Source organism: Ciconia boyciana, chromosome 9 (assembly GCF_034638445.1).
Source record: "Ciconia boyciana chromosome 9, ASM3463844v1, whole genome shotgun sequence".
Taxonomy (NCBI): domain Eukaryota; kingdom Metazoa; phylum Chordata; class Aves; order Ciconiiformes; family Ciconiidae; genus Ciconia; species Ciconia boyciana.
Genome location: NC_132942.1, coordinates 22,677,430 through 22,702,315, shown reverse-complemented (window position 1 = coordinate 22,702,315; position 24,886 = coordinate 22,677,430). Strand labels below are relative to the sequence as shown.

Sequence of the window (24,886 nt, the reverse complement as noted above, 5' to 3'; positions counted from 1 at the left end):
GCTCCCCTCCACATGCACCCTGGGGTCCTGGGCTCTCCTCCCAGCAGTGCAGCCCCTGGTGGGGTTGGTGGCCAACGTGTCCCCCTTATTCTCCTTGCCCACTGGATCTCTGCAGGCAGGCCAGGATGGGCTCAGACCCGTTTCCCTGCAGCCTCTTGAAAAGAGCACAGCAGGTCCTTAACATCTTTATTAGTTTGTTGGGGTTTTTCCAACACAGTAAATCCTCTCTACAGCAACAGACTAGTTAAATGCGGTTTATATATTGCCGTCTGATGAGAGCTGTGGCCTTGATACCGCCATGACAAAACCAGGTTGCGCTCAGACAGGAAAATGCATTAAATTCCGCTGTGACTGGGAAAAAAGGAAAACCAAGAAAAATCAAAAGAACAAACCACCAGGGAAAACCAAACTGACCAACAAAACCAAGGTGAGGAACCAAAGGTGAGCATGGCCAGACCACCTCCAGGGGAACCACACAGCACCGCTTGGACGAGAATGCAAGGGGAATAAACCCAAAAAGGTCAGGGACCGGACAAACCCTTATATATATTATGTATAGTTATTTTTATATATATATCATCTGGAAGAACACGCTGAGAAAACAAGAGATCGCAGCAGTATCTACAGTAAAAAGGAGCTACGTAGCTTTCAGTCACACCAAGAAGGAAGCACACGGCAGAACAAAGTGAGGCACAAATGGGGACACTGGTGTTTGGGGTAGCCATTCAATATGGGAGGGGCTGGGTGGGGCACAGGTCTCAGGGCCAAAAGACCTCATACACCCGCTGGGAGCCCCAGGACCCCTGTGCCCCTCTCTGGGGAGTAGGGATGGGGTCTGGGGGGGTGAGTGCTTTTGGGGGGCTGGGTGGGACCTGCTCCCAATGGACTGGTTCTGCTCGCCCAGATGGTGGTGCCTGGTGGGTCCCCTACAGGTCCCAGCTCAGGTACCCCACGGACCACCTGCAAAGACCTGAGCACCCATCGCCAGAGCCAGGGGCTCCCTCATGCTGGGTGCAGAAGGAGCTGGGCTCTGCTGCCCACAGGGTGGACCAGAGATGGCAGCGAAGGCTGGGTGGCCAACGGTGGGGTTACATGATGACATGGCTCTCCATGCTGAGCACGAGAGGCTGGATCCACCTGGAGCTGGTGGCCAGATGGGGCACTGCGGCTCAGAGGGAGCCAAGGCCTTGAGAGACACCCTGCTCAGTGTGCAGGCGAGGTGCTGGGGGGGGGGGGGGGTGGATTTGGGGGCCATGGTGGGTCTGGCCAGCTCTGTGGACAAAGCCAGCCTGTGGGCAAAGACAGATACTGAGGTGTTCCCCATGTCCCATGGGTCACCCCACACTGCCGGCACCTTGCGATGATGCACCCTGTGGGGCAAAGGGTGCTGAGGGCTCCCCAGCATTGCAGGGAGGGGAGTGTCTCATCTTATTGCTAATGGCTCCACTGTGGCGACACCCACAGGCTGTGGCGAAACTGGAGGGGGGATTTGCTATGCGACATCCCCAAACCTGGTGGCCTCTGAGCCCTAGCGGCCTCAGCTCAAGAGCTGGGAGTGAACTGCCAGTGTGGCAGGGACCGAGCAAGCCAGGGCACACAGCCTCACTTCCCTCCCGGTGCGTTTTTGGTGGCATGTGGCAGGAAGTGCCACCACAGGCAAGGGCATGGGCAGAGGCGGGGGACCCCCATGGCACCCTCCTGCCCCGAAGGCTTCTGAAGCAGGGCTGAGCCCTCTCCTCCTGCCCCAGGGCAGCCCTCAGGGTACATGACCAGGGCGAGGGGACAGTTTGGCGTGCGATTTCTCACAATGATCAGCCAGCTCTGGGGCAGCAAGTCCTGGGTGTGCTGGGGGATCCTACGCTAGCTCTCCCCAGGGAGGGCCAGCGGGCAGAAATAGGAGCTGCATCCCCAGAAGGGGCCCAGTGACCTCCCAGTGAGCGCCACTCCCTGTCCCTGTCTTCCTTCTGGCTTGGCGAGCCATTGGTTGGCCTTGGGGAACCAAGCTGCCTCCTGTGTCCTCTCCATGTCCTGCCGTCCTGCCCCCAGCCAGCTGTCCTGCCCCATCCCACCATCCTGTGCCCATCTCACCACCTTGCCCCTGCCCCCCCATCCTGGCCCCATCCCCCTGCCACCCACCCTCCCAAGCCAGGGCCAAGCCAATGCTAGGGAGGGTGAGGACCAATGCAGAACCATGTGTGACTGCTGGGCGAAGCCAGGAGCCAGAGCCGGGAGGCAGTGAAGCAAGGCCCCTCTCTTCGGTACTGGACAAGAGGATGAGGCCAACGGCAAAGAAGACAAATCGACCCCAAAGGAGCAAGGGCTCTGGTGGAGGATGTCCACGGGGCGGATGGATGCTGGCGGGATGCTGACAGATGGGAGATGGCTCTGGAGGAGACGTCGGCGGCAGGTGTGGACCTCAGCATGATACCTCCATGGTGTGGTTGATCTGCCCCATGGCCTCGGTGCTCTCCGAGTGGGTGCAGGCACGTGGGCGGGTGCCATCCACTGAGCTGGCACTGGTAAGGGACGCCGTGCGGGAGCGTGCCAGGCGGGTCATGCTGGCAGATGGCACTGCAAGGGCACAGAGAAACAGCTGGGGTGCTCAGCTCCCTCCGAAAGCCAGCAGGACATTGAGCTGACATTGCCTCACGCAAGCAAAGCCACCAGTCCCGCTCCCTGATGCAAATGACCCCTGGCACAAGCTTGCAGCATGCAGTGCTCTGACAACATGAGCAGCTCCAGGCTGGCAAGGGACAGCGGCGCAGGGACGGGGCGCCCTGGGGCAGGCTGCACACCAGGCACTTCTCCCAGGCATGCGACCCCTGGCCACCACGTGCCGAGGAAGGGGTGAGCAAGGGTGGGAACTCTCCTGGCTCCCCAGGGTGTGCAGGGAAGGTGACACCCTCCTCCAGCCAGGATGCCCAGCAGGCACAGCTCCTGGCCGGCTGGAGGAGGGCACAGTGGGCACACTGCCGGGACTGTGCCCAGATGGATTTCTCAGCCTCCAGCCCTGGCTCAGGGTGCCGTGTCAGGCAAAGCGGAGCTAGGCAGAGGGCACCTGGCTGGGAAGGGCCAGCCCCACACCCAGGCTGCTTCCAAAGGTGCCCAGGCAGCCCAAGGGCACAGGCCAGGTGGGCACCATGCAGCAGCAGGCACGGGCCGAGCAGCACTGAGCGGTACCTGTGCCTCCACTCAGCCTCCGATCCTTCAGGTGGGCGACTGGCGGGGGTGGAGCAGGAGAAGGGCAGGGAGGGCAGAGAGAGAGCATCAGCCGTGCTGGCTGCTCCACAGGTCCAGGAGCATACACACGGACCTGCACGTGTGCACACAGACCCGCACACACACAGACATGCGTGCATGTGCACATGGACCTGCAAACACACACACGTGTGTACATGGACCTTCGTGCATGTGCACACACAGGTATGCACACAGACCTGCACACACACACATACACACATGTGCTCATGGGCCTATACACACACATATGCACACAGACTTGTGCACATAGACTCTGCACGTCTGTGCACACACACAGTCCTGCTTGCGCATGCCCACACACACATAAGTGTGCACGCATGCACAGAGACCCTGTCCACACACATATGTACACACAGAGCCCTTGTACACACATCTGTGTGCACACAGAGTCTGTACACTCCAAGCCCTTACAGATGCACGGATAGACATCTTGTACACCTGCACATACAACGCCACAGACGCACATGCAGCTCTCCATCAGGTCGGGCACATGGGGGTGCCAGGCTCCTCTCCTGCAGCAGGGTCAGCACACGCGCACACAGGCACACACGCATGTGCACACGCAGGCACACGCCAGCCCTGGGCCCAGCCCTGGCACTCACTGTAGCCCATGCCTTGCAGGAAGTACTTGAAGGCTTCAGTCAGCTTGCCGGGCTGCGAGGAAAGAGCAGGCTGAGTTGAGGCAGCACCGGGGCCGAGATCCCCACTCAGCCCTGAGCCACCTCTGGCAGCCCATGCACAAGACCCCTATGCCCACCTCAGCCCATCCCCTGCTAGCCAGGGACAGTACCAGTGCATGTCTCAGGGCCCAGTATACCCAGTTAACTTGGAAAATTGTGGGGGCTCACCTGTGTGACCTGGGGCAGCCCACCAGAGTCAGCCATCTGCAGAGAGAAGGTCCTGCTTAGTTTGGGAGGGTGCCTTTGCCACCCACCCTATCCCCTGGCACCCGCTGGCAGGATGCCACTGCTGGGACCACCCTGCTCTCCCCACCCACCCCCAGCCCCATGGCTAGGACAGACCTGGAATGGGGAGATGGGGACACCCTGCAACCCTGGGGCAGAGGGCAATGGGACACTTCATGGGCAGGAGACACCGCCCAGCTGCCCCCTGCCACCCGCCTACCTTCAGGAAGGTGGTGTTGGTGGGATCCAGCTTGGAGTTACACTCCACCTGCAGGTGAGAGGGATGATGTTAGCACCCTGGGGTGCCCTGAGCCTGGCAGAAGTTGCCCATGGGTACTGCCACTGGCCCATGGCACCCCAGCTGGCACATCCCACCCCAGCCAGGTGGAGACAGGGTGCTAAGCAAGCCCTGAGTCACAGAACCATCCCTTGCCATGAGACAGGGGGGACCTTCCTCCTGCCAGGCAGTGTCTGGGCAAGGGTGGGGGCTGGAAAGGGAGGAGAGGGGGGCTGGTGAGGCATCCTATGTGTCACACACATGAGTACAAGCACACAAGTGTGCTCATGTGCATATGCATAGACATACATGTGCTGGAGGAGGGGGTGTGTGCATGCAGTTACACATTATGTACAAATGTGGCCACCTGCACAGTTCCTGTGGCTGATTATGCAAGTGTAGACATGCAGATGTACATGAGCACATGCATGTAACTAGCAGCTGTTTGGGTGCATGTGGCGAAGCAGGGAGTGTGCCTGTGTGCCGACACATCCAAGTGTGCACATTGTGAGCATGTCTGGGCATATGAGGAAGGGGAGGTTTTCCAAGTGTGGCAACCAGGCACAGATGCACATGCACATGTGCCCACATGAGCAGGTAGATTTGCACGTGAGCATGCTCCTGCACACGGGAGCTCACACATGTCTGTGCAGGCAGTGAACGTGAGCATGCCCATGCGTGGGCACCGTCTACATGCCACCCCACAGGCACTGCCCCATCACTCACCACCCCCTCTTCAGCAGGTGCGTTGTCTCCGACCACCAGCATCACGGGGCAGCTGGAAGTGAGAGGAGGAAGGGGCATGTCAGGGCTTGGCCTGGGTGGGACTCCACTGCCCAGGGACCCTCCATGCCATGCCAGCATGACTCTTACCGCAGCGTCTTGGCATTGGGCACAGTCCCAGGCCGGTTGATGTCCAGGTCCCTGCGGCTGATGGAGGAGAAAGAGGGCCAGTGTGAGCCCATGGACAGGTGCTGCCACCAATGCCATAGCGCAAGAGCTCTGGGAAGCAGCACCCAGCCCTGCTGTCCCAGCACCCTGTGGATGGAGGACCCCACAGCCATCTCTGCCATGACCCAAGCAGAGCCTGCGCTGAGGGATGCAGCACCCAGTGGAGTAGCAAGGCTCCCAAGCCCCTGCATGCATGGGACAGCATCTCTGCCCCCTTCCCCAGGCCTGTGCCAGCACCCAGCACAGGAGGAGACATGGTGACGTGCACCCATGGCCATGGGTTCTGGGACATGGCAACGCTCTGGCACAGATACCACCACTCCTGCACCCCTGGCCAGCACCGGCGGCCAGCTTTGCACCGCTGCCTGCCTGCACCGGAGGGTGATGGCAACACCCAACAGGGGTCAGGGTTCCCATGGTGCCCTCAGGGACACCCACCAGTACTGCAGCCTCTCACCCTGGCACAGACAGGGCAGGAGCCCACTGGCAGGGCTGCCCGGGGTGCTCACCTGTTGTACATGTTGAGGAAGAGCTGAAGGTTGAACTGGTTCACCACGCTGCCAATCTGCTGCCGGTAACTCTGCACCAGCTCCGTGTTGTTCACCAGCTCTTCCTGTGCCGGCAAGGGACGGAGATCAGGGCAGGTGCTGCCGGGTGCCACGGAGACGCCCCGCTGCCCCAGGTCTGCCCATGCCGTGCCAGCCAGCAGGGCAGAGGGGGAGGATGCTGGCCAATGCAGCTGGGCACAGCAGTGCTTCAGGCAGCACACTCAGGCAGGACACGGGCACAAGTCACATACTTGTCAAGGCTAAGCCCCCCGATCAGGCAGGGGGGATACAGGCAGGGCTTGACTAACCCCATCCCTGGGCATGGGGCAGGTCCAGCAGCACTGCAGCACCCGGCAGGCAGGGCAGGGCATAGCCCAGGTGATGGGATGATGGATTGGGGGCCAGTGGCAGGGGGCCGGCAGGATGCGCAGCCCTTACCTGGCTGAACAGGTGGGACAGGACAGTGTCCGGCAGCGTGCTGGTGAGGCCAGAGAGCTGTGGAGGGAGCACAGGGAGTTACGGTGCTGCTGTGGCTGGCTCCTGTCCCAGGGAGAGGGAGCCGCCAGGGCCGGGAGGGGGTGGTCAGGACCCTGCCCACCTTGGCAGCTGCCCAGTCAATCCAGCCTTTGCCATTGGGGTCGATGTTCATGAGGACCAGTCCTTCGACCAGATCAGGGAAGATGAGCTGCAGTGAGCAAGAGGGGCGAAGCTCAGCAGAAAGGGGATGTGCACCCAGGGCAGCTCCCCCACCAGCACCGCTGCCCACTGCACAGGCATTGCACGGGGCTGACATGGCCCTGTCCTGGGAGTAATGGGAGACCTCTGCCAAGACTGCCCGGCCATCATGGCCATGGCACTGCCATCCCCACCCCCCCGGCCCTCCAGGAGCCTTCTCAGCAGCACAGCCTGCCCGGGGTGTCAGCTCCTGCTCTTCCCCGGACTGACAGCAGGTATGGGCAACTCAGGGCGAGCCCATCCCAGCCCCAGGCTCACCGCAAACTTGGCCAGCACGTAGGCTCCTGCCCCAACACCGATCCCGATCACGTACTTGAACCTGTAAAGCAGAGAGGTGCGTATGGGGGACAGTGGGCTCCAGCACGGGTTCCCTGGGGCACTCCCCCACCCGCAGCATGGGGCACAAGAAGACATGCAGGGTGCCAGCTTACAGGGACAACTCCCCCAGCCCCAAAACCCTTACCTCCTGCCCATCTCCCTGCCCGGCACCCTCAGCCGGCAGCCATGGAGAAGAGGCTGACTCACCCAAAATGCTGCACCACACCAGGTAACATGGCAGCCAGCTGGTCCATGGATGGGTACTGGTACCTGCAGCACAGGGAGGCACAGGACAGCGGTTATGGGACCCGTGCAGAGCGGGAAGGCTAGGACAGGGCAGCTGGGCTGCCTGAAGTGGGCAGGGAAAGGCCACCCACCCGCAAACCACCCCATTGCCCACCCTGGGCCAGTTGGCTGCCATGGGCTTTGTCACGGTTCAGAGACCCACAGGCAGGGCACAACTGCCCAGGCAATGACAACCCAGTGGGCAGGGAGGTGACATCCTGGCGGGCACAGAGAGTCCCTGAAGCTGGCACCTACCCCTGAGGGAACTGCGAGGCTCCTGCCTGCTGGCCCGGCGCATCCACATGGCACACCACAAAGTGCTTCGTGATCTCCTGCATGTCCTCGTAGTTGAAGAAGGTGTTGAAGCAAAGCTTGTCTGTTAAAGGGCAGGCAGGGATCAGAGACCAAATGCCCCGGCATGGGGGCCTGGTGGGCCAGGGGAGCATGGAGAGAGGTCACCTGCCCTTCCGCTGCCCTTCAATGGGGAGGTGACATGCCACCAAAGCCCTCCTATCCCCTTCTCTCCAGGCTCCTCGTCCCCACAGCAGAGACCACAGCCACTGTTAGCAAGGGCTGCATCCCTACTGGTGTTGGGAGGCATGGGGACAGATGGACACAGCCAGGAGGATAAGGAGTTTGGGGTGAACCTCATCTGCTTGGAGGGATGGGACCGGGGGATGCAAAGCCCAGAGCTGCAGGACCACCCAGAGGGCAGCAGGATTAGCAATCCAGGGTATTATTGGCCCTAACCAAAATCCCCAGAAAGGGCTCAAGCAAACACGAGATTTGAGAAACAGCTGCTTGGAAAAAGTCAAAGAAACAGCCCCAGCACTGCTGTGGACAGGCCACCACTGTTACAGTGGGATACAGCCATCTCCGGGGCTTGGATGGGTCTTGCCCCATGACATTGGTGCCAGGACATCCCTCCCAAAATGTGGGGGCAAAGCAGGTTGTAAGGTCCATTGCAACCAACATGACACATCCCTCGACACAAGAGTACTGCTGGGATAGTGAGGCAGCTCACATAGCATGCTGGTGACTCAGCCTCAGCCGCCAGTGGAGGGGCAGATACTTCTCCCTGCTCACAGGGCACCAGGCATCCCAGCTCAGCCAGGGGGCACAGACCAGGGCAGGGGTCTGGGGTGTGCATCCCAGGCTGCAGGCTTACAGTGAGCAGCATCCCCACATCCAGAGCCCCGGCTCAGGGTTCCTCCTTCCCCACCCATCGGGGTCCCTCCTTCCCTGCTATCCCCTGTCTCCTTCAGCCTCCCCTATGCCCTGCCACCAGCCAGGTCCGTGCTCTGAATACAAACAGGTTAGTGGTGGCAGCAGAGACCGACACGGCATTCCCCACACCCAATCCCTGCCCAGTGTGGGCAAGGCAGACAGCCAGCACTGCGGTGGCCAAGCACTCCCGGCTATGCCTGGCCCAGGCTTTGGGTTGGGCTGAGCATCCAAACCCTCCTGGTGCTTTCAGATGCCTGAGGAGACCCAATGCAGCCTGGGGACCCTCCATGGGAGGAGGCAAAGGAACTGAGCCAGGGGCTTTGGCTGATGTCCTGGCACCCCGTGCAGCCCCAGGCTCGCTCCTGCCTGCCCCTGTGCCCCATGGCCCAGGGACCAGCACTTACGGTTGAGGCCCACATCGTGGTATGTCAGGATGGCCGGGCAATTCCCCTTGGGCGAGCCCCGGATGAGCACATGCAGCAGTCCGTAGGGGGTCTCAATGTCATGTTCCTGGGGGAGGAGGAGAGATGGTGTGATGCCTGCCTGCCCCAAGAGATCCTCCTCTGCTCCACCATCCCACCCCTCACTGCTGCTTCGCCATGTGGCTGGGTCCCATGGGAGCAACAAGGGAAAGAGGAGCAGCCGTTCTGGGAGAACCTCCAGCTCTGGGCATCCTGGCAGTGGCAGAAGGCAGGACAAATCACATAACAAATGCTCCCAGCCTCCACCGACTCCCCCAGGGAAGGTAAAAGGGAAGGCAAGGCAAGGCAAGGCAAGGCAAGGCAAGGCAAGGCAAGGCAAGGCAAGGGATAATAGGATTTAGGATTGGACAGGTGTATCATGGGATGGGATCACAGGATGGGATCAAGGGATAGGGGTTTGGGATGGGATGGGATGGGATGGGATGGGATGGGATGGGATGGGATGGGATGATCCAAGAGGGTTTGGGAGAGGAGGATCATGGGAAGGGACAGGTGGACCACAGGATGGGATAGGAGATCTTTAAGGGCCTGAGACTGACGGAGTTTTGGCAACAGGGTGGGGGATCACAGCATGGCCCAGGTGGCCTGGATTCACTGTGCCTGGGACAAACAGGCAGAGGTCAGACCCCAGACACTACCCTGGGAAATGCTGCAGCCTGATCAGCAGCTAAATGACAGCTAAAGGAACTTTAAAATCCCTTGGTCTGAAATGGCTGTGCCCCCATACAGAGATCAGGACTGACCCGTGCCTCAGCTTCCCTGGCTGGGAGGGCTCCAGCCTCACCTTCATGGCCATCATCCCCAGCCAGCAAGGGAAACTGAGGCTGCAAGCCCAGTTGCTGGCCAAGGCATCACCTGGGGACAAGGGACCAGAGGTCCCATCCAGATGCCCGTGCCTGCCAGCCAGTCCACTGGCAGTGACCTCGAAGCTGGGATCTGGTGGGTGCAGGAGCATCACGTGCCGAGCAGGGCCGGGCAGGGAATGCTGGCAGGGTGCCCAAAGAGCATGGTCCTCGCTGTGGGTACTGGCAGCCCCATGGATGGGCTGGCAGGAGGCAGGCAGGTATATGGATGCTCCCACGGGTTACACACCGCCAAGGACTCTGAAGGACATGGGCCTCAGGTGGGAGGAACCACCTAAGAACATGGTCTCCTCACTGCAGTGACTCCCCTCACTGAGATCCGCTGTCCCCAGGGGGATGCAGCACCCAAGGGTAGCTCATGGGCTCTGTGGAGACAACACTCGGCTCCCCAAGGGCTCATCCACAGCTGTCCCTCCACTCCCCGGGGCTGTATCAGGCAGCAGGCAACGAGTGGGGACATTTATGTTGCGGATGGAGTGAGAGTGCACTTCACTCATAAGAGAGAAGTAAAAATATAGTTTATTGATACAGAATAGGGAGTTAACAAAGTTCAATGTGACAGTGTTTTAACAAGATTCGATGGCGAGGCACACTTGATTATTTACTGCATAGAGGACAGGGCCAGACAGGACTGTCAGGGAGACCCTCCCGTTGAGTCATGAGGTTCGGAAAGGATCCCCTTGCTTTCTAAACTCCTTCTCAGAGAGGAGCCTAGGTGCGGCTAGATCCAGTCCTAGTCCCAGACTTGGTCAACGGTTTATGTCTAAAGGATTATATGTGCGCAATCAATCCTTTATATCACTTAGCTAAGATTTCAAAGTTTAGCATGCTGTTAGTCACTTACCGAGGATCTGTTGCGGCAAGGAATCTCTCAACCTCGAGGAGTAACCTTGAGAGGCGTCCCTGCTCAAGGGGAGATCCTGGCGTGCAACCCGCTGCCGTGCAGGAGAGCTCAAAGGGCCCTGGGCTGTCCACTATTTAAGGAGTAAGATGATTGACTTATGGTCATATTTGCATATCAGCAGGAGGTTTAGATCCCTGCTTCAGGCAGCCCTTGGCTACTTTGTTGCCATTCGTCCTCAAGGTCCAGCATAAGCTGGATGCAGCTATCAGGATGACTCCCACTGATGGTTACTGCTTGTGCAGGGAGCTTGGGGGGGGAGCACACCGCCACGCTCCACCCCGTGACTATAGTCAATTCATCTTACCTTCACAGAGTGGTGGTACGGTGTGGGAGAGTGGTTGAGTGACAAAGGGCACGATTTGATTGATGTGAGCATTCCAGCCTTTGATATGGCTGAAGAACCAGATGTCACGGTGGAATGTCCTTGAGATAAGGAAGAAAGCAGGAGGAGCACTTGGTAAACAAGATAAGCGGAACCAAGCCTGGGAAATGTCAACGGACCCCCTTTGCGTGAGCAGCGCATGAACAGCAGCTTTGTACCAACCAAATAACTGTTTTAGGTGCATGGACAAATGTAGTTATCCAATAGTATAGTTGTTATTAGCGCGTGCTTTGCTTGGTTGTCTATATAAACCTGTCGAATAGTCTAATTAAGGGAGAACGATCATACTCACATTGAGACTCTTCGTTACTCCAGGTCCGTCTCCCACTCCGGCATCTGGTAGCAGAGGATGGTTTCTCGCCGGTGAGATCTCTGTGAGTGCGGTAAGCAGCTAGAGGAGGGGAGTGGGAAACCACGGCTGAGAGAAGCGCTGCTTGGGGCAGAAGCGGGGCAGACGCTGGTGTGAGGTCGCTCCTCACCTCTCAGGTGCAGTGATGGAAATAGAAGCTGCAGCCACGCTGCTCGCTGGAATCCTCTCCAAGAGAGGGATAGTAGCACCAGTGAAGCAATTAATTCGATTAATTAAGCTGGGACAAAGTTGGGGTCACTTTTCTGACACCTGCATGTTGTTTTCCGTCTCGGAATGGCAGGATTTTGGAGGAACAATGTGGCAAAAAACAATAGAGGGAGATGAAAAGGATGAGAAGGAAATAAAAGCGGTTCGTGGGCTCTGGAACGCTGTGTTAGAGACTTTGAAAGCGATGAAGGCGGAGAGAGAAGTAGCTTGCGCCGCTGCCAAAATGTTAGGTCCGGGAGTGTCTAGTGATAAGCCCAGAAGTAAACCGGGACCTATTGTGCGATTTTTTGGGTTGCCTGCCGTGAAGGGCATGTCTGGAGCTGTCTGTAAAAATGTTTCTGAACTGCGGGAAAAAGAAGGTCTCATCCCATTAAATGAAATGGGTAGTGCTACGTCGGGGTCGATGCAAACGCCGGGAAAAACGGAAGTTCCTGCTAGCAGAGCTGATGCGAACTGTGGAGTAAATGCGGAAGTAACTCCGCCAAAGGCTCCTAGAGGGGCGGGGTTGACGAAACTTAATGACTCGGGCAGAGCATCCTGCCGACCCCCCCCTACAGCCCCTCCCAGTGAACCACCCTCCGCGCCTCCAGTACCACCCTCATCCTTGTTCTACCCGCCTCTGCCTCCCTCTACCGAATCCTCTGGAACCACCACGCCGACTAGCGGGGAGGAGCTGCCACAATCCTCAGATGTCACTGCAAAAATATTGCAAACAGTTTTAAAACGTCTTGACGATCTGGAATTACAAGCAATAAGGAAAGGAGAAGCTGTGCCTCCATGTTTAATGAACCCTCCAGCACTCCCTAGAACTACACGCTGGAGTGCTGTCATCAAAGATGCAATTTTAGAAGGACAATGGAAGCCTGTTGGAGGGGCTGAGGGCCCTGCAACATTAGCGTTCCCGGTCATACAAGAAAACGGGCAAGGAAAATGGGCGCCGCATGATTGGAAAATATTACAACAAGCCCGAACCACTATTTCAACATATGGAGTAAAGTCCGAAGCAACACGACAAATTGTTAGTTGGATTTTTGCTGCCGACCTCATATGTCCGCAGGATTGTCGAAACTTAATGAGACTGCTACTCACCCCAACACAGTATCTACTGTGGATGTCGTCTTGGCAGCAATGAGCCACTAGTGCTGCGGCTCAAAGACAAAGGGACGGGGATCCACTTCGTGGAGTCACCGTCGACATGCTCGTAGGGCAAGGACCATACAGTGACCTTCAGGTACAAATTACATTTCCGGCACACATGTTGCAGTTGTCTGCTCAGTTAGCACTAGAAGCATTCCTTGGCTTACCAGGATCAAGCGTCACCTCATTTAGTAATCTACAACAAGGTGCAACAGAGAAATACAGTAATTTTGTGGATCGACTCTGGGAAGCACTCATGAATCACCCTGATCTATCAGAAGACAGCAAACAACAAATGTTCAAAATATTGGCTTTTGACAATGCCAATAAAACGACAAAACAAACGCTGGCCAGTTTGCCCAAAGGAGCTGGAGTAGAGGAAATGCTTCTGCGGGTGGAAAGAGCCGAGGCACAACGACATGGAAACACCGTCGCTGCTGCGGTCCAGGGAGCAGTTCGAGAAATAATACAACCCCTAGCCGCAGTGGTGCAGAAAAAACAAGGCCCAGCTCCCAAGGGAAAGTCTCATCGACCACCTGGACAACCTTTTTGGGGAAATTGTTTCCGCTGCGGGGAGTCAGGCCATGTTAAAAAGAATTGTCGTGTCGCAGTTTGGTGTGAGCGCTGTCAGAAAAGCACTCATGCCACCAAGGCATGCTCGGGAAGCTGGAAGCCGAGCACGGGGAGAGGTCGCGCGCAGACACAAATGAACCCCCAAAACGAAACACAGGGTTTTTACAACAGTACCAACCAGCCACCCGAGGAAGTCTGGGAGTCGACGTGGAAACCACAATAGACGTCACCCTTGTTGACTCTAACGTTCAAAGAATTCCCAGCAATGTTATAGGGCCTCTCGTTCATCAAGATAGCAACGTTGGAGGATTGTTACTAGGCCGGTCCTCCGCCGGTATAAGAGGTCTCATTGTGTTGCCCGGAGTGATTGACGCAGATTACACGGGTCGTATTTATATTATGGTCTATACCGTTTGTCCACCTTTGTTTATCCCTGGAGGTAGTAAAATCGCACAGATAGTCGCAGTTTGCAATCCACTAGGCCATTTGCCACAATCAAATGTTCACCGAGGCAATCATGGTTTCGGGTCCACTGGACCTGCCGTTTGTTTTACAGCAAAACTGAACCAACGGCCAACGATAAAAATAACCATTACTCAACAGGGCATATCACAAAAAATTGATGCAATGTTAGACACTGGGGCTGATGTTACAATCATCAGCCGTGACATATGGCCTTCAATGTGGCCAGTAGAGTTACCGACATCATGTATCGCAGGAGTAGGTGGACAATCAACACCCTATATTAGTAAACAGCCAATACATTTGCAATTTCCGGAAGGGCAGCATGCCACTCTTAAGGTGTATGTGTTACCTTTACCTGGGACATTAGAAGTACTAATCGGAAGGGATGTTTTGAGTCAAATTGGAGCAGTTTTAACAACGAAGTATTTTCAGTCATGGGCACTGGGGAGCAGTCGCCCAACCCGCCCAACCCGCCATTGACATGGCTTACAAACGAGCCTGTGTGGGTTGACCAGTGGCCCATGACTGAAGAGCGACTGCAAATCGCCAGACAACTGGTTGCTGAACAGCTTGCAGCTGGTCGTATTAGACCTTCTGTTAGTCCATGGAACACTCCCATTTTTGTAATCCCAAAAAAGAGTGGAAAGTGGCGACTCTTGCATGATTTGCGTAAAATCAATGAAAAAATGCAATCTATGGGTGCATTGCAGCCTGGGATGCCATCTCCTAGTATGTTACCATGTGGATGGCACGTCTTGATAGTTGATTTAAAAGACTGCTTTTTTACCATTCCACTGCACCCGCAAGACACTCAACGTTTCGCCTTTTCGGTGCCGACAGTGAACAAGGCCGCACCGGCAGAGCGATACGAATGGGTTGTTTTGCCACAAGGGATGAAAAATTCACCCACGTTGTGTCAATTGTATGTAGCATGGGCCCTGCAACCACTTCGAGCCCAGTGGTCAAATACAATAATTTGTCATTATATGGACGATATTCTTTGTTGTCAAGAACAACCATTGTCAGACGGGTCGTTACAGCAGCTTACCTGCATCTTAGCAAAAAAAGGGCTTGTCATTGCACCAGAAAAGGTGCAGCGTACTGCCCCTTGGAAATATCTTGGGTGGTCCATCTCAGACTCAAAAATCCGACCACAAAAGACAGAACTTGCCACTCAACTGCATACATTACATGATGTCCAAACCTTGCTTGGAGACATTCAATGGGTTCGCAACTGTGTTGGTATTTCCAATACTGATATTGCACCCCTGACTGCGCTGTTGCGTGGAACAAATCCTGCAGACAAAGTGACGTTAACAATGGAGCACCACACAGCGCTACAACAAATTATTCAAAAAATGCACGCGGCTTGGTGATCACGCCGCATCCTGCCACTACCAATATCATTGATCATATGCAACGGAAAAGACTCACCTTATGCAGTCATTTGTCAGTGGCAAAACAAGAAAGGGGAATTCATTTCTCCCCTTCAGTTAGATGCCACTGCCAAATGCAAAGGACAAGGAGATATGTTTAATATTTTGGAATGGGTATTCTTAGGTGTACAACTAAAAATGAGTATCCAAACACGGACTGAAGCAATAGGTGAACTAATACGGAAAGGACGGTCACGAACCATAGAAATCAGTGGCCAAGAGCCAGGAGATATTAGCATACCCGTTAGCGCCGTAGATGTGGAGTGGTGGCTTCGTAATGAGGCCATACAGAATGCCTTTTTAGGCTATGGTGGCAAGATACATTCTCAGCAGCCACAAGGGAAATTATGGCAATTGTTAAGGCGCAATCAATGGATACAGAGATCCAAAGTAAGTAAGAACCCATTGCCAGGCGGTGTGACTGTCTACACTGATGCCGGCAAGCGTCTGCGGCGTGCAGCCTGTGTCTGGAAGGAAGGTGACAATTGGAAGCGACATATCATGGAGGGACAACTTCAAGATTCCCTCCAGACTTTGGAGCTGACTGCCGTAGTTTGGGCTTTGACTAACTGGATAAATATTCCCTTAAATGTGGTGACTGATTCAATGTATGTGGCTGGAGTAGTGCCGCGTCTAGAAGATGCCCTATTAAGGGAAACAACGAATCCTAGATTGGGGAATTTGTTTGTCAAACTACGATCTGTATTAGGTCAAGGAACAGCAGCCTGTTGTATTAGCCATATTCGTAGTCATCAATTGGACATTGGTCTTGGCCAAGGTAATCAGCTGGCTGATAGTCTAGTCAGTCCAGTGTGTCATGTACCTCCTATGGATAAATTCCAACAAGCTAGACAAAGTCATGAAAATTTCCATCAAAATGCTAAGGGATTAAAAAGACAATTTAATTTAACAGAAAATGAGGCAAAAGGTATAATTCAGGCCTGTCCAAAATGTGGAAATCATGGTCCAGGTATAGGGTCTGGAGTGAATCCCAAAGGACTAAAGGCATTAGAATTATGGCAGATGGATGTCACACATGTTCCCGAGTTTGGTCGATTGAAGTATCCGCATGTAACTATAGACACCTTTTCAAAACAGATAGGGCAACTAGCCTGTTGGGCCGAAAAACAAGCAAATATCACTACCGAAATAATAGAGGCTTTATTAGAGGATCAAAATAGCTTGCGCCATGCAATTTTGCAAAATAGAGCAGCAATTGATTTTTTGCTATTAGCTCAAGGTCATGGTTGTGAAGATTTTGAAGGCATGTGTTGTATGAACCTGTCTGATCATGGTGAATCAATTCACAAACAGCTGCAGCGGCTAAAAGAGCATGCCAACAAAATTCAACAGGATCAGGGGTTTCTTGATGAATGGTTAACCAGTTCATTTGGGCCTTTGCCGCAATGGCTAAAAGGCTTGTTGGCTGAAGGGTTGCGACTTTTAATAATCTTAGTTATGGTAGGTTTGTGTTTTTGTATAGCATTTAGCTGTATTAAAAGGACCCTTTTAACCATAGTAAATCATGCCTGGATTGCTCAAAAACAAGAAGGGGGAACTGTGGGAGAGTGGTTGAGTGACAAAGGGCACGATTTGATTGATGTGACCATTCCAGCCTTTGATATAGCTGAAGAACCAGATGTCAGGGTGGAATGTCCTTGAGATAAGGAAGAAAGCAGGAGGAGCACTTGGTAAACAAGATAAGCGGAACCAAGCCTGGGAAATGTCGACGGACCCCCTTCGTGTGAGCAGCGCGTGAACAGCAGCTTTTTACCAACCAAGTAACTGTTTTAGGTGCATGGACAAATGTAGTTATCCAATAGTATAGTTGTTATTAGCGCGTGCTTTGCTTGGTTGTCTATATAAACCTGTCGAATAGTCTAATTAAAGGAGAACGACCATACTCATATTGAGACTCATCGTTACTCCGGGTCCGTCTCCCACTCCGGCAGTACGGTCACCTCTTGCCTCTGTGCCATAAATAGTATATTGATAGTTTGTGCGCTTATAGATCCATGGTAAGTAGACAGTGAAGCACTGCTATTTGTTATGCGTTAATTTGTATGTTTTGGGTGGTTGAAGTTGGGTTATCTGTTTTATCATGTGCCAAACCTTTATATACAATATAATTATAAGCAATAGACACACTAATGTTAGAGTTAGTAAAATGACAACTGGGTGAAGCATAAGATTAAACACTCCCGTTGCTGTCGGTGACCATCCAAGAAGAGTTTCCCACCAATGGTGTTCTCCATCCTTCTTCACTCTTTCCAAGACATGGTGTATCTCTTCTGCATCATGATGAACGGTGATCAGAGTTTTGTGTCCATTGTTTCGGATGCGTTCTAGACGTTGACGCAGGTCATTGTGTTGTAGTAGTTTCTTCACCAATGTAAGATTCATTCCGATGGGGGTAGGCAATAAATCTCGACTCAATGTATAGTTAGATTGTAACAATTGATAAGACGTAACAGGAGCTGAATAATTGAAGTCACATCCCACAATTTTTGTAAAGTTACAAACACAAATATTTGAGCGATTTCTTGTATCTATAGTAACGTTATCTACAAATATAAAATCACAAAGGGTTCTCATACAAATACATCCTTTTCCAATATACACAAGTACAGTTTCAGGGGCTTCATCAGGTCGTATTTCAAAATGACAAACATTTTGTTCAGTGTCAAGACAGATGTCTTGGGCTTTGAGGGTGTTACTCTCACAAATAAATCCTTGTTGTTCCCGTACAACGCATGCATTAACATCAACAGTTTGCCATTTGTTTTCATTTTGGTGGGCCCATACTCTATGTTCTAATGGATAGAGTACAGTTCAATTGTGATTTAATCCCAACGCAATGATTGGGTATATGGTATATACCGAAGCATTGTGAATTGTTAAGACAAAAGCTGTGGCCTTATTGCTAATGGGGTCATAAGTGAAATTGACTAAATACCACCAGGACTGGAATTCTTTCTCAAATTTAGTTGCATTATCCCAAATTACCTTTTGAATTTCAGTGGGTAAGGTGCCCTCTTCACCTTCTCTTATAATTGCTGCTACCACAGATTGCATCCACAGTTGAGCTTGGATACAACTAAGAGCTAGAGAAACATTGGTTTGGGCTACACCAAGTGCATCCACAATCAGTTGGTGGTCCCTTTCATTAATTCTTTTCCACTGAGGTAATATATCAGATAAGAGCCATTGGTTAGTTCCCAATGCTAATAGAGAAGACCGTAATGGGTGTTCTAATTTGTTTAAATCACTTGTTGTTGTGCTCAGTTTGTTTACGAGTACTTCGGCATCGATACTATTTAAGACTCCCAATCCTGTCCCTATGATACCGGTCACATCTCTCCTTGTTCGTCTTGGAGAGGTGAGGGTTCGCCCATGTAACTATGCTAACCATCCTGCATAGGACGTACCTAGGAATGGTGAACAGGTCGGTTTGATTGCAGACATATTAATTTGCATCAGTAGTTCTACTCGTTTAAGAGACCATGATGGATTAAATAACACTTGTTGTTGGCCTGTATTTTTGATCACATATGGTCCAACTTCAGAAACCTGTGGGGATAGAATTGTCTCATCCTTTACAGTCAGGGTGGATGTTGTGCTAGGCTCAATGTTGACCTTGAATCGCAGCTCTGGGAATGCCTAAAGCTAATGCATTCCTCCACAATTCATTCCTCTGTTCTCGAGATTCTATTTGGGGGTTTTTAAATTTGTTTCCCTTCGATCTAGTTTCTGTTCCCTGTTTTATGGGTCTTACTTTGTGATCTCCTCCCCGGGGCTTCAGGTTTTGTTTTTCAGCTGGTGCATCGTCCCAGCCCATCTCACGGCTGTAGTTAACAATGCCGTGCATCAATTCTGCCCAGGTAGGGAGCTGCTTGTGGGCATTCTGAGCATTGTCACCTAGTCCCTCATTGTGTTCTGTGTCTTTCTTGATCTCATCTCGTTTTGCAACTAAATGGGATTTAAGAATTGCTGGGGCTCCTCTAACCAGTGGTTTTAACATTGCAAAATCTACTGTAGCAGACAGTGGGACATCATGGGACCCTCGTTTGTGCATGGCTTGTATACAGGCGGCTTTTCTGACGGCTGTAGAGAGCTCACTTAAAGATTTAATGGGAATTATGGAGGGTTCACCTCGCTCCATGCTGTCTATTCCTCCAGCCCAATAAGCTACTCGGCTGGTGATAGAATGAGGTGTATTTGTCGGGTCAGGCCCTAAATTTAAGAAAACTCCTGGACCCCAATAGCCGCTTGCTTCGTCCTCACTCAACATTATTCGGTCACCGCCACTGAGGCATACTTGCCACAAGTATTCCGTTTCAGTTTCACCTGGTTTTCTGCTATATCTCTCTTGCAAATTTGTCAATTGCAACGGATCCGAGGGGATGGTTCGCGTAGTATGTTGCGGATGACCACCCCGAGGACCCACAGTTCTTTCTGTTTTAACAATGGGTCTGGCTTTGTACTCAGGAGGATTTGTGGGGAACAAAGGGTCGTCGTCTTCTGGCTCACTATCATCGGGATCACCCCAGATGTCTCCATCCCAGTCTTCAAGGGATACTATTAGTTTCCTAATCTGTACGATGTCGGGGGGGCGGGGAGCCTGTATAAGCATCATCTTGACCTTTTCTCCCAACTTTTGTCTTTTTTCCTTTTTCTCCTGTAACTGTTTCTGCAGTTGTTCAATTTTAAAAGATAGTAACAACTCAGTTGCCTTTCTACCTTCTATTTCCTTCTCTAGGTCCTGCTCCTTTTTATTTCTGTTGTCTGTTTCCTCATGTGCAGCTTCTAAACAGGCACCTAGCATCTTGCAGATAATTCCTTTCCCTTTTCCATCTTTTGTGTGGCCTCTAGTTACTTTTAGGTGTTCTTCAATGGCTTCCCAATTATGCCAATTGTCACGAGTCCATTCTGCTGAGAATTTGGGACTCGGATTCACTCCATGCCTCCATAAATAATCAGTGATACTACTTGCCATCCTGCTGACTACGCCAATTTGTCGCGGATGGAGTGAGAGTGCACTTCACTCATAAGAGAGAAGTAAAAATATAGTTTATTGATACAGAATAGGGAGTTAACAAAGTTCAATGCGACAGTGTTTTAACAAGATTCGATGGCGAGGCACACTTGATTATTTACTGCATAGAGGACAGGGTCAGACAGGACTGACAGGGAGACCCTCCCGTTGAGTCATGAGGTTCGGAAAGGATCCCCTTGCTTTCTAAACTCCTTCTCAGAGAGGAGCCTAGGTGTGGCTAGATCCAGTCCTAGTCCCAGACTTGGTCAACGGTTTATGTCTAAAGGATTATATATGCGCAATCAATCCTTTATATCACTTAGCTAAGATTTCAAAGTTTAGCATGCTGTTAGTCACTTACCGAGGATCTGTTGCGGCAAGGAATCTCTCAACCTCGAGGAGTAACCTTGAGAGGCGTCCCTGCTCAAGGGGAGATCCTGGCGTGCAGCCCGCTGCCGTGCAGGAGAGCTCAAAGGGCCCTGGGCTGTCCACTATTTAAGGAGTAAGATGATTGACTTATGGTCATATTTGCATATCAGCAGGAGGTTTAGATCCCTGCTTCAGGCAGCCCTTGGCTACTTTGTTGCCATTCGTCCTCAAGGTCCAGCATAAGCTGGATGCAGCTATCAGGATGACTCCCACTGATGGTTACTGCTTGTGCAGGGAGCTTGGGGGGGGAGCACACCGCCACAATCTACCCCGCAACAACAGTTGGCGAGACTGAGGCAGAGGAAGGGTCTGGCCCAAGGTCACAGAGCATGAGGCATCCATGTGGTCTGATCCTGGGCACAGGGCTGCCTCCTTGCCATCCCCATGCCCACGGTCCCCATCACAGCCCCAACAGCTCAGCCTGCAATCCCACCCAAAAATCACATGCCCAAGGTGAGAGCTCCTTCCCCAGCACTGCTACCCACCCACCCCCCAAGCCAGGCACATCCTTGCCTGTGGTGCAGCCTCTGCAGCATTGCTGGGTACCACAGCCCTGCCCTTTGCCGCAGGGATGCTTGCTGCAGGGGAGAGGCTAGGGATGCAGGGGATGCAGGCAGCGAGGAGGGGGGGCACTGACAACCCATAGCCCCAGTGAGGAGAGGTGCGGGGGTTGCAGCACCCATAGGTGCCTGAGAGAGCCCAGCCCTGTCTAGGTTGCCCACTCGCCACTGCAGTGCTCCCACCTCGCTCTCCCCCCTCCACACCAGCCTGTTGCCATGGGGTGTTGCCGTCACCACAAAGGCTGGAAAGCATCCGAGGGATTGCTTCAAAACAGCAAGAGACCCTCTCCCTCTGCAACTCTGGGGGCGGGGAAGGGGCAGCGTGCCCCCCACATCAGCAGTCAGCCCACAGCCTCACATACTGAGAGGAAGCTGAAGAACTCTCTCAAGAATTCAAAGTCAGATGCAAACTCCAAAGTTTCAGAGAGCATTAATGGGTCCCTCTGCGGGCCATTACTGACAAAGCCTCCCCAGGGGCTGGTTAGAGAAGAAAACTGGAGGAAGTGATGACAGGTAGGCAAAGGCAATGTAAAGGTGGCTCTGATGCTCAGTAAACCTGGATCATAGAATCACAGAACATCTTGAGTTGGAAGGGACCCATAAGGATCATTGAGTCCAACTCCCTGCTCCTCACAGGACTACCTAAAATTAAACTATATGACTAAGACCATTGTCCAGATGCTACCTGAACTCCAACAGGCTTGGTGCCATGACCACTTCCCTGGGGAGCTTGTTCCAGTGACTGACCACCCTCTCAGTGAAGAACCTTTTCCTAATGTCCAATCTGAACTTCCCCTGATGCAGCTTCATTCCATTTCCTTGTGTCCTATTGCTGGTCACCAGAGAGAGGAGATCAGCACCTCCCCCTCCGCTGCCCCCCTTGAGGAAGTTGTAGACTGCAATGAGGTCAGCCCCCAGTGATGAGGTCACCTGTCAGCAATGAGGTCACCCCTCAGCCTTCTCATCTCCAAGCTGAACAAGCCAAGCGACATCAGCCACTCCTCCTAAATGGCTGAAGACCTTTCACCATCTTGGTCGCCCTCCTCTGGACACACTCTAATAGTTTGATGTCCTTCTTGTATTAAGGTGCTCAAAACTGCACACAGGCTGTGTTACATTAAGCCACCTTTGGCTGAGCCCTGACTCCCAGCCCCTGGGACAGCAGATCCTGTCCCTCACACGTTGCTCAGGGCTCTTCCTGGGGCAGTGTGGTGTGGGGATTTGCAATGCCAAGTGCAAGACTATGCTACGACAGCTCCCAGGCTCCTGGGTATGGACAAGGAGGCAATGAAGCCCTAGGATAAGGATAAGGATAAGGTGTCATAGGCATCAGTGGCAGAGACAATAGTCAAGGAGACAAAGACGTTGGCTCTGTTGGGGACTTTCAGCATTTCCACATCCCTGTCTTCTCCACCACAGGATGTCCTATGGTGTCGCATCACTTGTGCTTCTTTCCCTGCAGGCTGTAGATATCCACCCTGCAACCCCACCTTGCTCTCAGCCCTTACTGAGCTCTCCATGAATGATAAAGGATATTGTTGGACAACCAAGGTAACACCATCATCCTAGCCCCTCTAACACATCTTTGAAATTATCCAAGCATCTGGTATCATAGAAAAGTAACTATAGCAGGACCAGCTCCAGGGATGTCTGGATCAATAGTCAAGCAGCAAGACTGCTGATGGATGATGACGCTGCAGAAATACAGTTGCTTTGCAAAGTTTTACTATGAATAGTAATTGGTCACGTGTGTGTGTTAACCAGTGATTAGTCAAATTGTGTGGTACCTGAATGCTTGAAGTGTATAAGAAGTATAAATATATATGTGTGTAAAACCACATTCAGTGTGCCCCAATTTGGCTGGGTCACCTCATGTGCATGAATAAATATTTATCCTTGTAATTTTTTACTGTGCCTCCTAGCCTCTCCTCATTTGGCATGGGCCAGTTGCGAATTTTCATAACAGTTTGGTGACCCAGCTGGGACACAGCTGACTCGCCTGACCCAATGTCTCACCACCACCTGGACCCCGATGATCTACACTGCTGGCTTGTGGGTGAGTTCACTTTGAGACACTTGGGTAGTGAAGTGTGGATCTTGTTTGGTGGTAAGGAGGTGATTTTTGTAATAATGGGAGGTGGACAAAGTATAGAGGTCACTGGTAGAAGAATTGTTGCAACACTGGAAACCCATTGATGGGACGGCCAGGTTGTCAAAAGCCCAAGACCTGTGCCAGGAAATTCAACCAGAAGTGACCATCTTTGGTGATGCATGCCAAACATGGCCACAGCCTTGTTCTTTTGATGATATTAAGGTGAACTATTTATGCCAGCAATTGAAGGAGCAATTCCCAACACAAAAAAGGACTATTGGTATATCTGGGATAATTACTGGACTGCTGGCATATCTGGGATAATGACAGGTATCAAAGAACTTTTTCCCCTCTGGAGTGGATAGTAAGTAAAGATCTGCAAACGAGCAGGAAAAATGAGAGATCTTTACATCCCAGAATTTATAAATATCAGACAGCAGTGTCCCCTTCAGGTCAGAAATTGAGTAAAAATCTCCAGGTGACCAAGAGAATCAGGGATGTTCCCCATTCAGCAGCACCTGCCCATCCGACTGCTTTTTTTCCTGCTTTTACTCTGGTTTCTGCTCCAACTATTGCTACTGCTTCTGGTTTGCAAGCACCTCTCCAACAAGAAATCATACGGCTGGGACTAGAACCTGGCTAGCTTTCTGTGGGAACAGCCTGCGTGCCATTTGCACCTGATTTGGTTTTGGACAACAAGAACTGTCCAGACGGCGGGATGATCCAGAGAAGGTGATACAAACTATACGCAGGATCTCCCACATTTATAACCCTACGTGGGCTGTCATGCAGCAGCTATTTGAGACAGTCTTTACTCTGGATGAAAAAAAAATTAAAGTCTGGGAAACAAATAGCAGGTGGGCCATGGAAGCACAGGGCAGAACCCCATGGCCAGCCAATGACCTAGGTCTGTCCCCCAAATTTACCAGCCAATAGACATACACTGCAAAGAGTGAGAGGGGATTGTTAGAGTCATTAGAAAGACTGTAAATTGGGCTAAGGTCTGAGGATGTCAGCAAGGAAATACCGAACACCCCTCTGAATATTATGCCTGATTGGTTAAACAAGTGAGCATGTTTGGAGGGGTTGACTCTGAGAAGGAGGAAAATTGATCTTGTCTTTCTTTGTAGATCAATCAGCCCCAGATATGAAGAAATATTTTTCTAGACATGTGCCACAGGATTGGATGAAATAGTCAGCATTGCTGCCTTCGTGTTTAATGGAAGAGATGAAAGACAGCTGAAGCAAAAAAAGAAAGCACAGGAACAGAAAGCTAGTCTATTGGTAGCGGCATTAAATAGCAGTCCTAGACTGAGGGGACAGGGACACGGAGGTTTTTGAGGCAAAGGCAGAGGAAGAAATTTTAGGAGCAGTGGACCTCGAGGAAGAGGAGACTGTTACAATTATCATGGACAACAAGGCCATTGGAAATGGGAGTGCCCAG

The 24,886-nt window shown here is 52.5% G+C and overlaps 2 protein-coding genes across 5 annotated transcripts; one reads left to right on the top strand and one right to left on the bottom strand.

The window, feature by feature from the left end:
* Positions 1-76: 76 nt before the first annotated feature.
* On the bottom strand, positions 77-11,241 carry LOC140656422 (protein NDRG4-like). 3 transcript variants are annotated; one of them, XM_072872101.1, is made up of 16 exons: positions 11,061-11,241; positions 10,697-10,826; positions 8,912-9,017; positions 7,536-7,656; positions 7,203-7,265; positions 6,936-6,996; positions 6,541-6,627; positions 6,381-6,437; positions 5,904-6,007; positions 5,317-5,373; positions 5,170-5,221; positions 4,387-4,434; positions 4,110-4,145; positions 3,864-3,915; positions 3,181-3,219; positions 77-2,571 (listed from the first exon to the last, which is right to left on the bottom strand). In XM_072872101.1, the coding sequence occupies exons 4-16, from the start codon at positions 7,616-7,618 to the stop codon at positions 2,417-2,419; spliced, it is 894 nt and encodes a 297-aa protein (XP_072728202.1). In that variant the 5' UTR covers positions 7,619-7,656; positions 8,912-9,017; positions 10,697-10,826; positions 11,061-11,241; the 3' UTR covers positions 77-2,416. The 3 variants fall into 3 exon arrangements, with proteins under 3 accessions (XP_072728202.1, XP_072728203.1, XP_072728204.1); XM_072872102.1 differs by lacking the exon at positions 3,181-3,219 and having other exon boundaries at positions 80-2,571; XM_072872103.1 differs by lacking the exons at positions 3,181-3,219; positions 3,864-3,915 and having other exon boundaries at positions 2,421-2,571.
* LOC140656420 (uncharacterized) lies at positions 11,088-17,233 on the top strand. Of its 2 annotated transcripts, none has more exons than XM_072872100.1 (2): positions 11,088-11,521; positions 11,789-17,233. In XM_072872100.1, exon 2 carries the CDS (start codon positions 11,804-11,806, stop codon positions 12,845-12,847), a length of 1,044 nt encoding a protein of 347 aa, XP_072728201.1. In that variant the 5' UTR covers positions 11,088-11,521; positions 11,789-11,803; the 3' UTR covers positions 12,848-17,233. The 2 variants fall into 2 exon arrangements, with proteins under 2 accessions (XP_072728201.1, XP_072728200.1); XM_072872099.1 differs by having other exon boundaries at positions 11,270-11,512.
* Positions 17,234-24,886: the final 7,653 nt, after the last annotated feature.

What these genes read in the sequence shown, in the direction of transcription:
- LOC140656420 (XM_072872100.1), top strand. Translation starts at nt 11,804, where the DNA reads ATGTGGCAAAAAACAATAGAGGGAGATGAAAAGGATGAGAAGGAAATA.
- LOC140656422 (XM_072872101.1), bottom strand. Translation starts at nt 7,618, where the DNA reads ATGCAGGAGATCACGAAGCACTTTGTGGTGTGCCATGTGGATGCGCCG. An exon ending in CCCAATGCCAAGACGCTGCG is followed by an intron (nt 5,222 to 5,316) that starts GTAAGAGTCATG and finishes TCTCACTTCCAG; the next exon opens with CTGCCCCGTGATGCTGGTGG. An exon ending in GGCTGCCCCAGGTCACACAG is followed by an intron (nt 3,916 to 4,109) that starts GTGAGCCCCCAC and finishes CTTTCCTCGCAG; the next exon opens with CCCGGCAAGCTGACTGAAGC.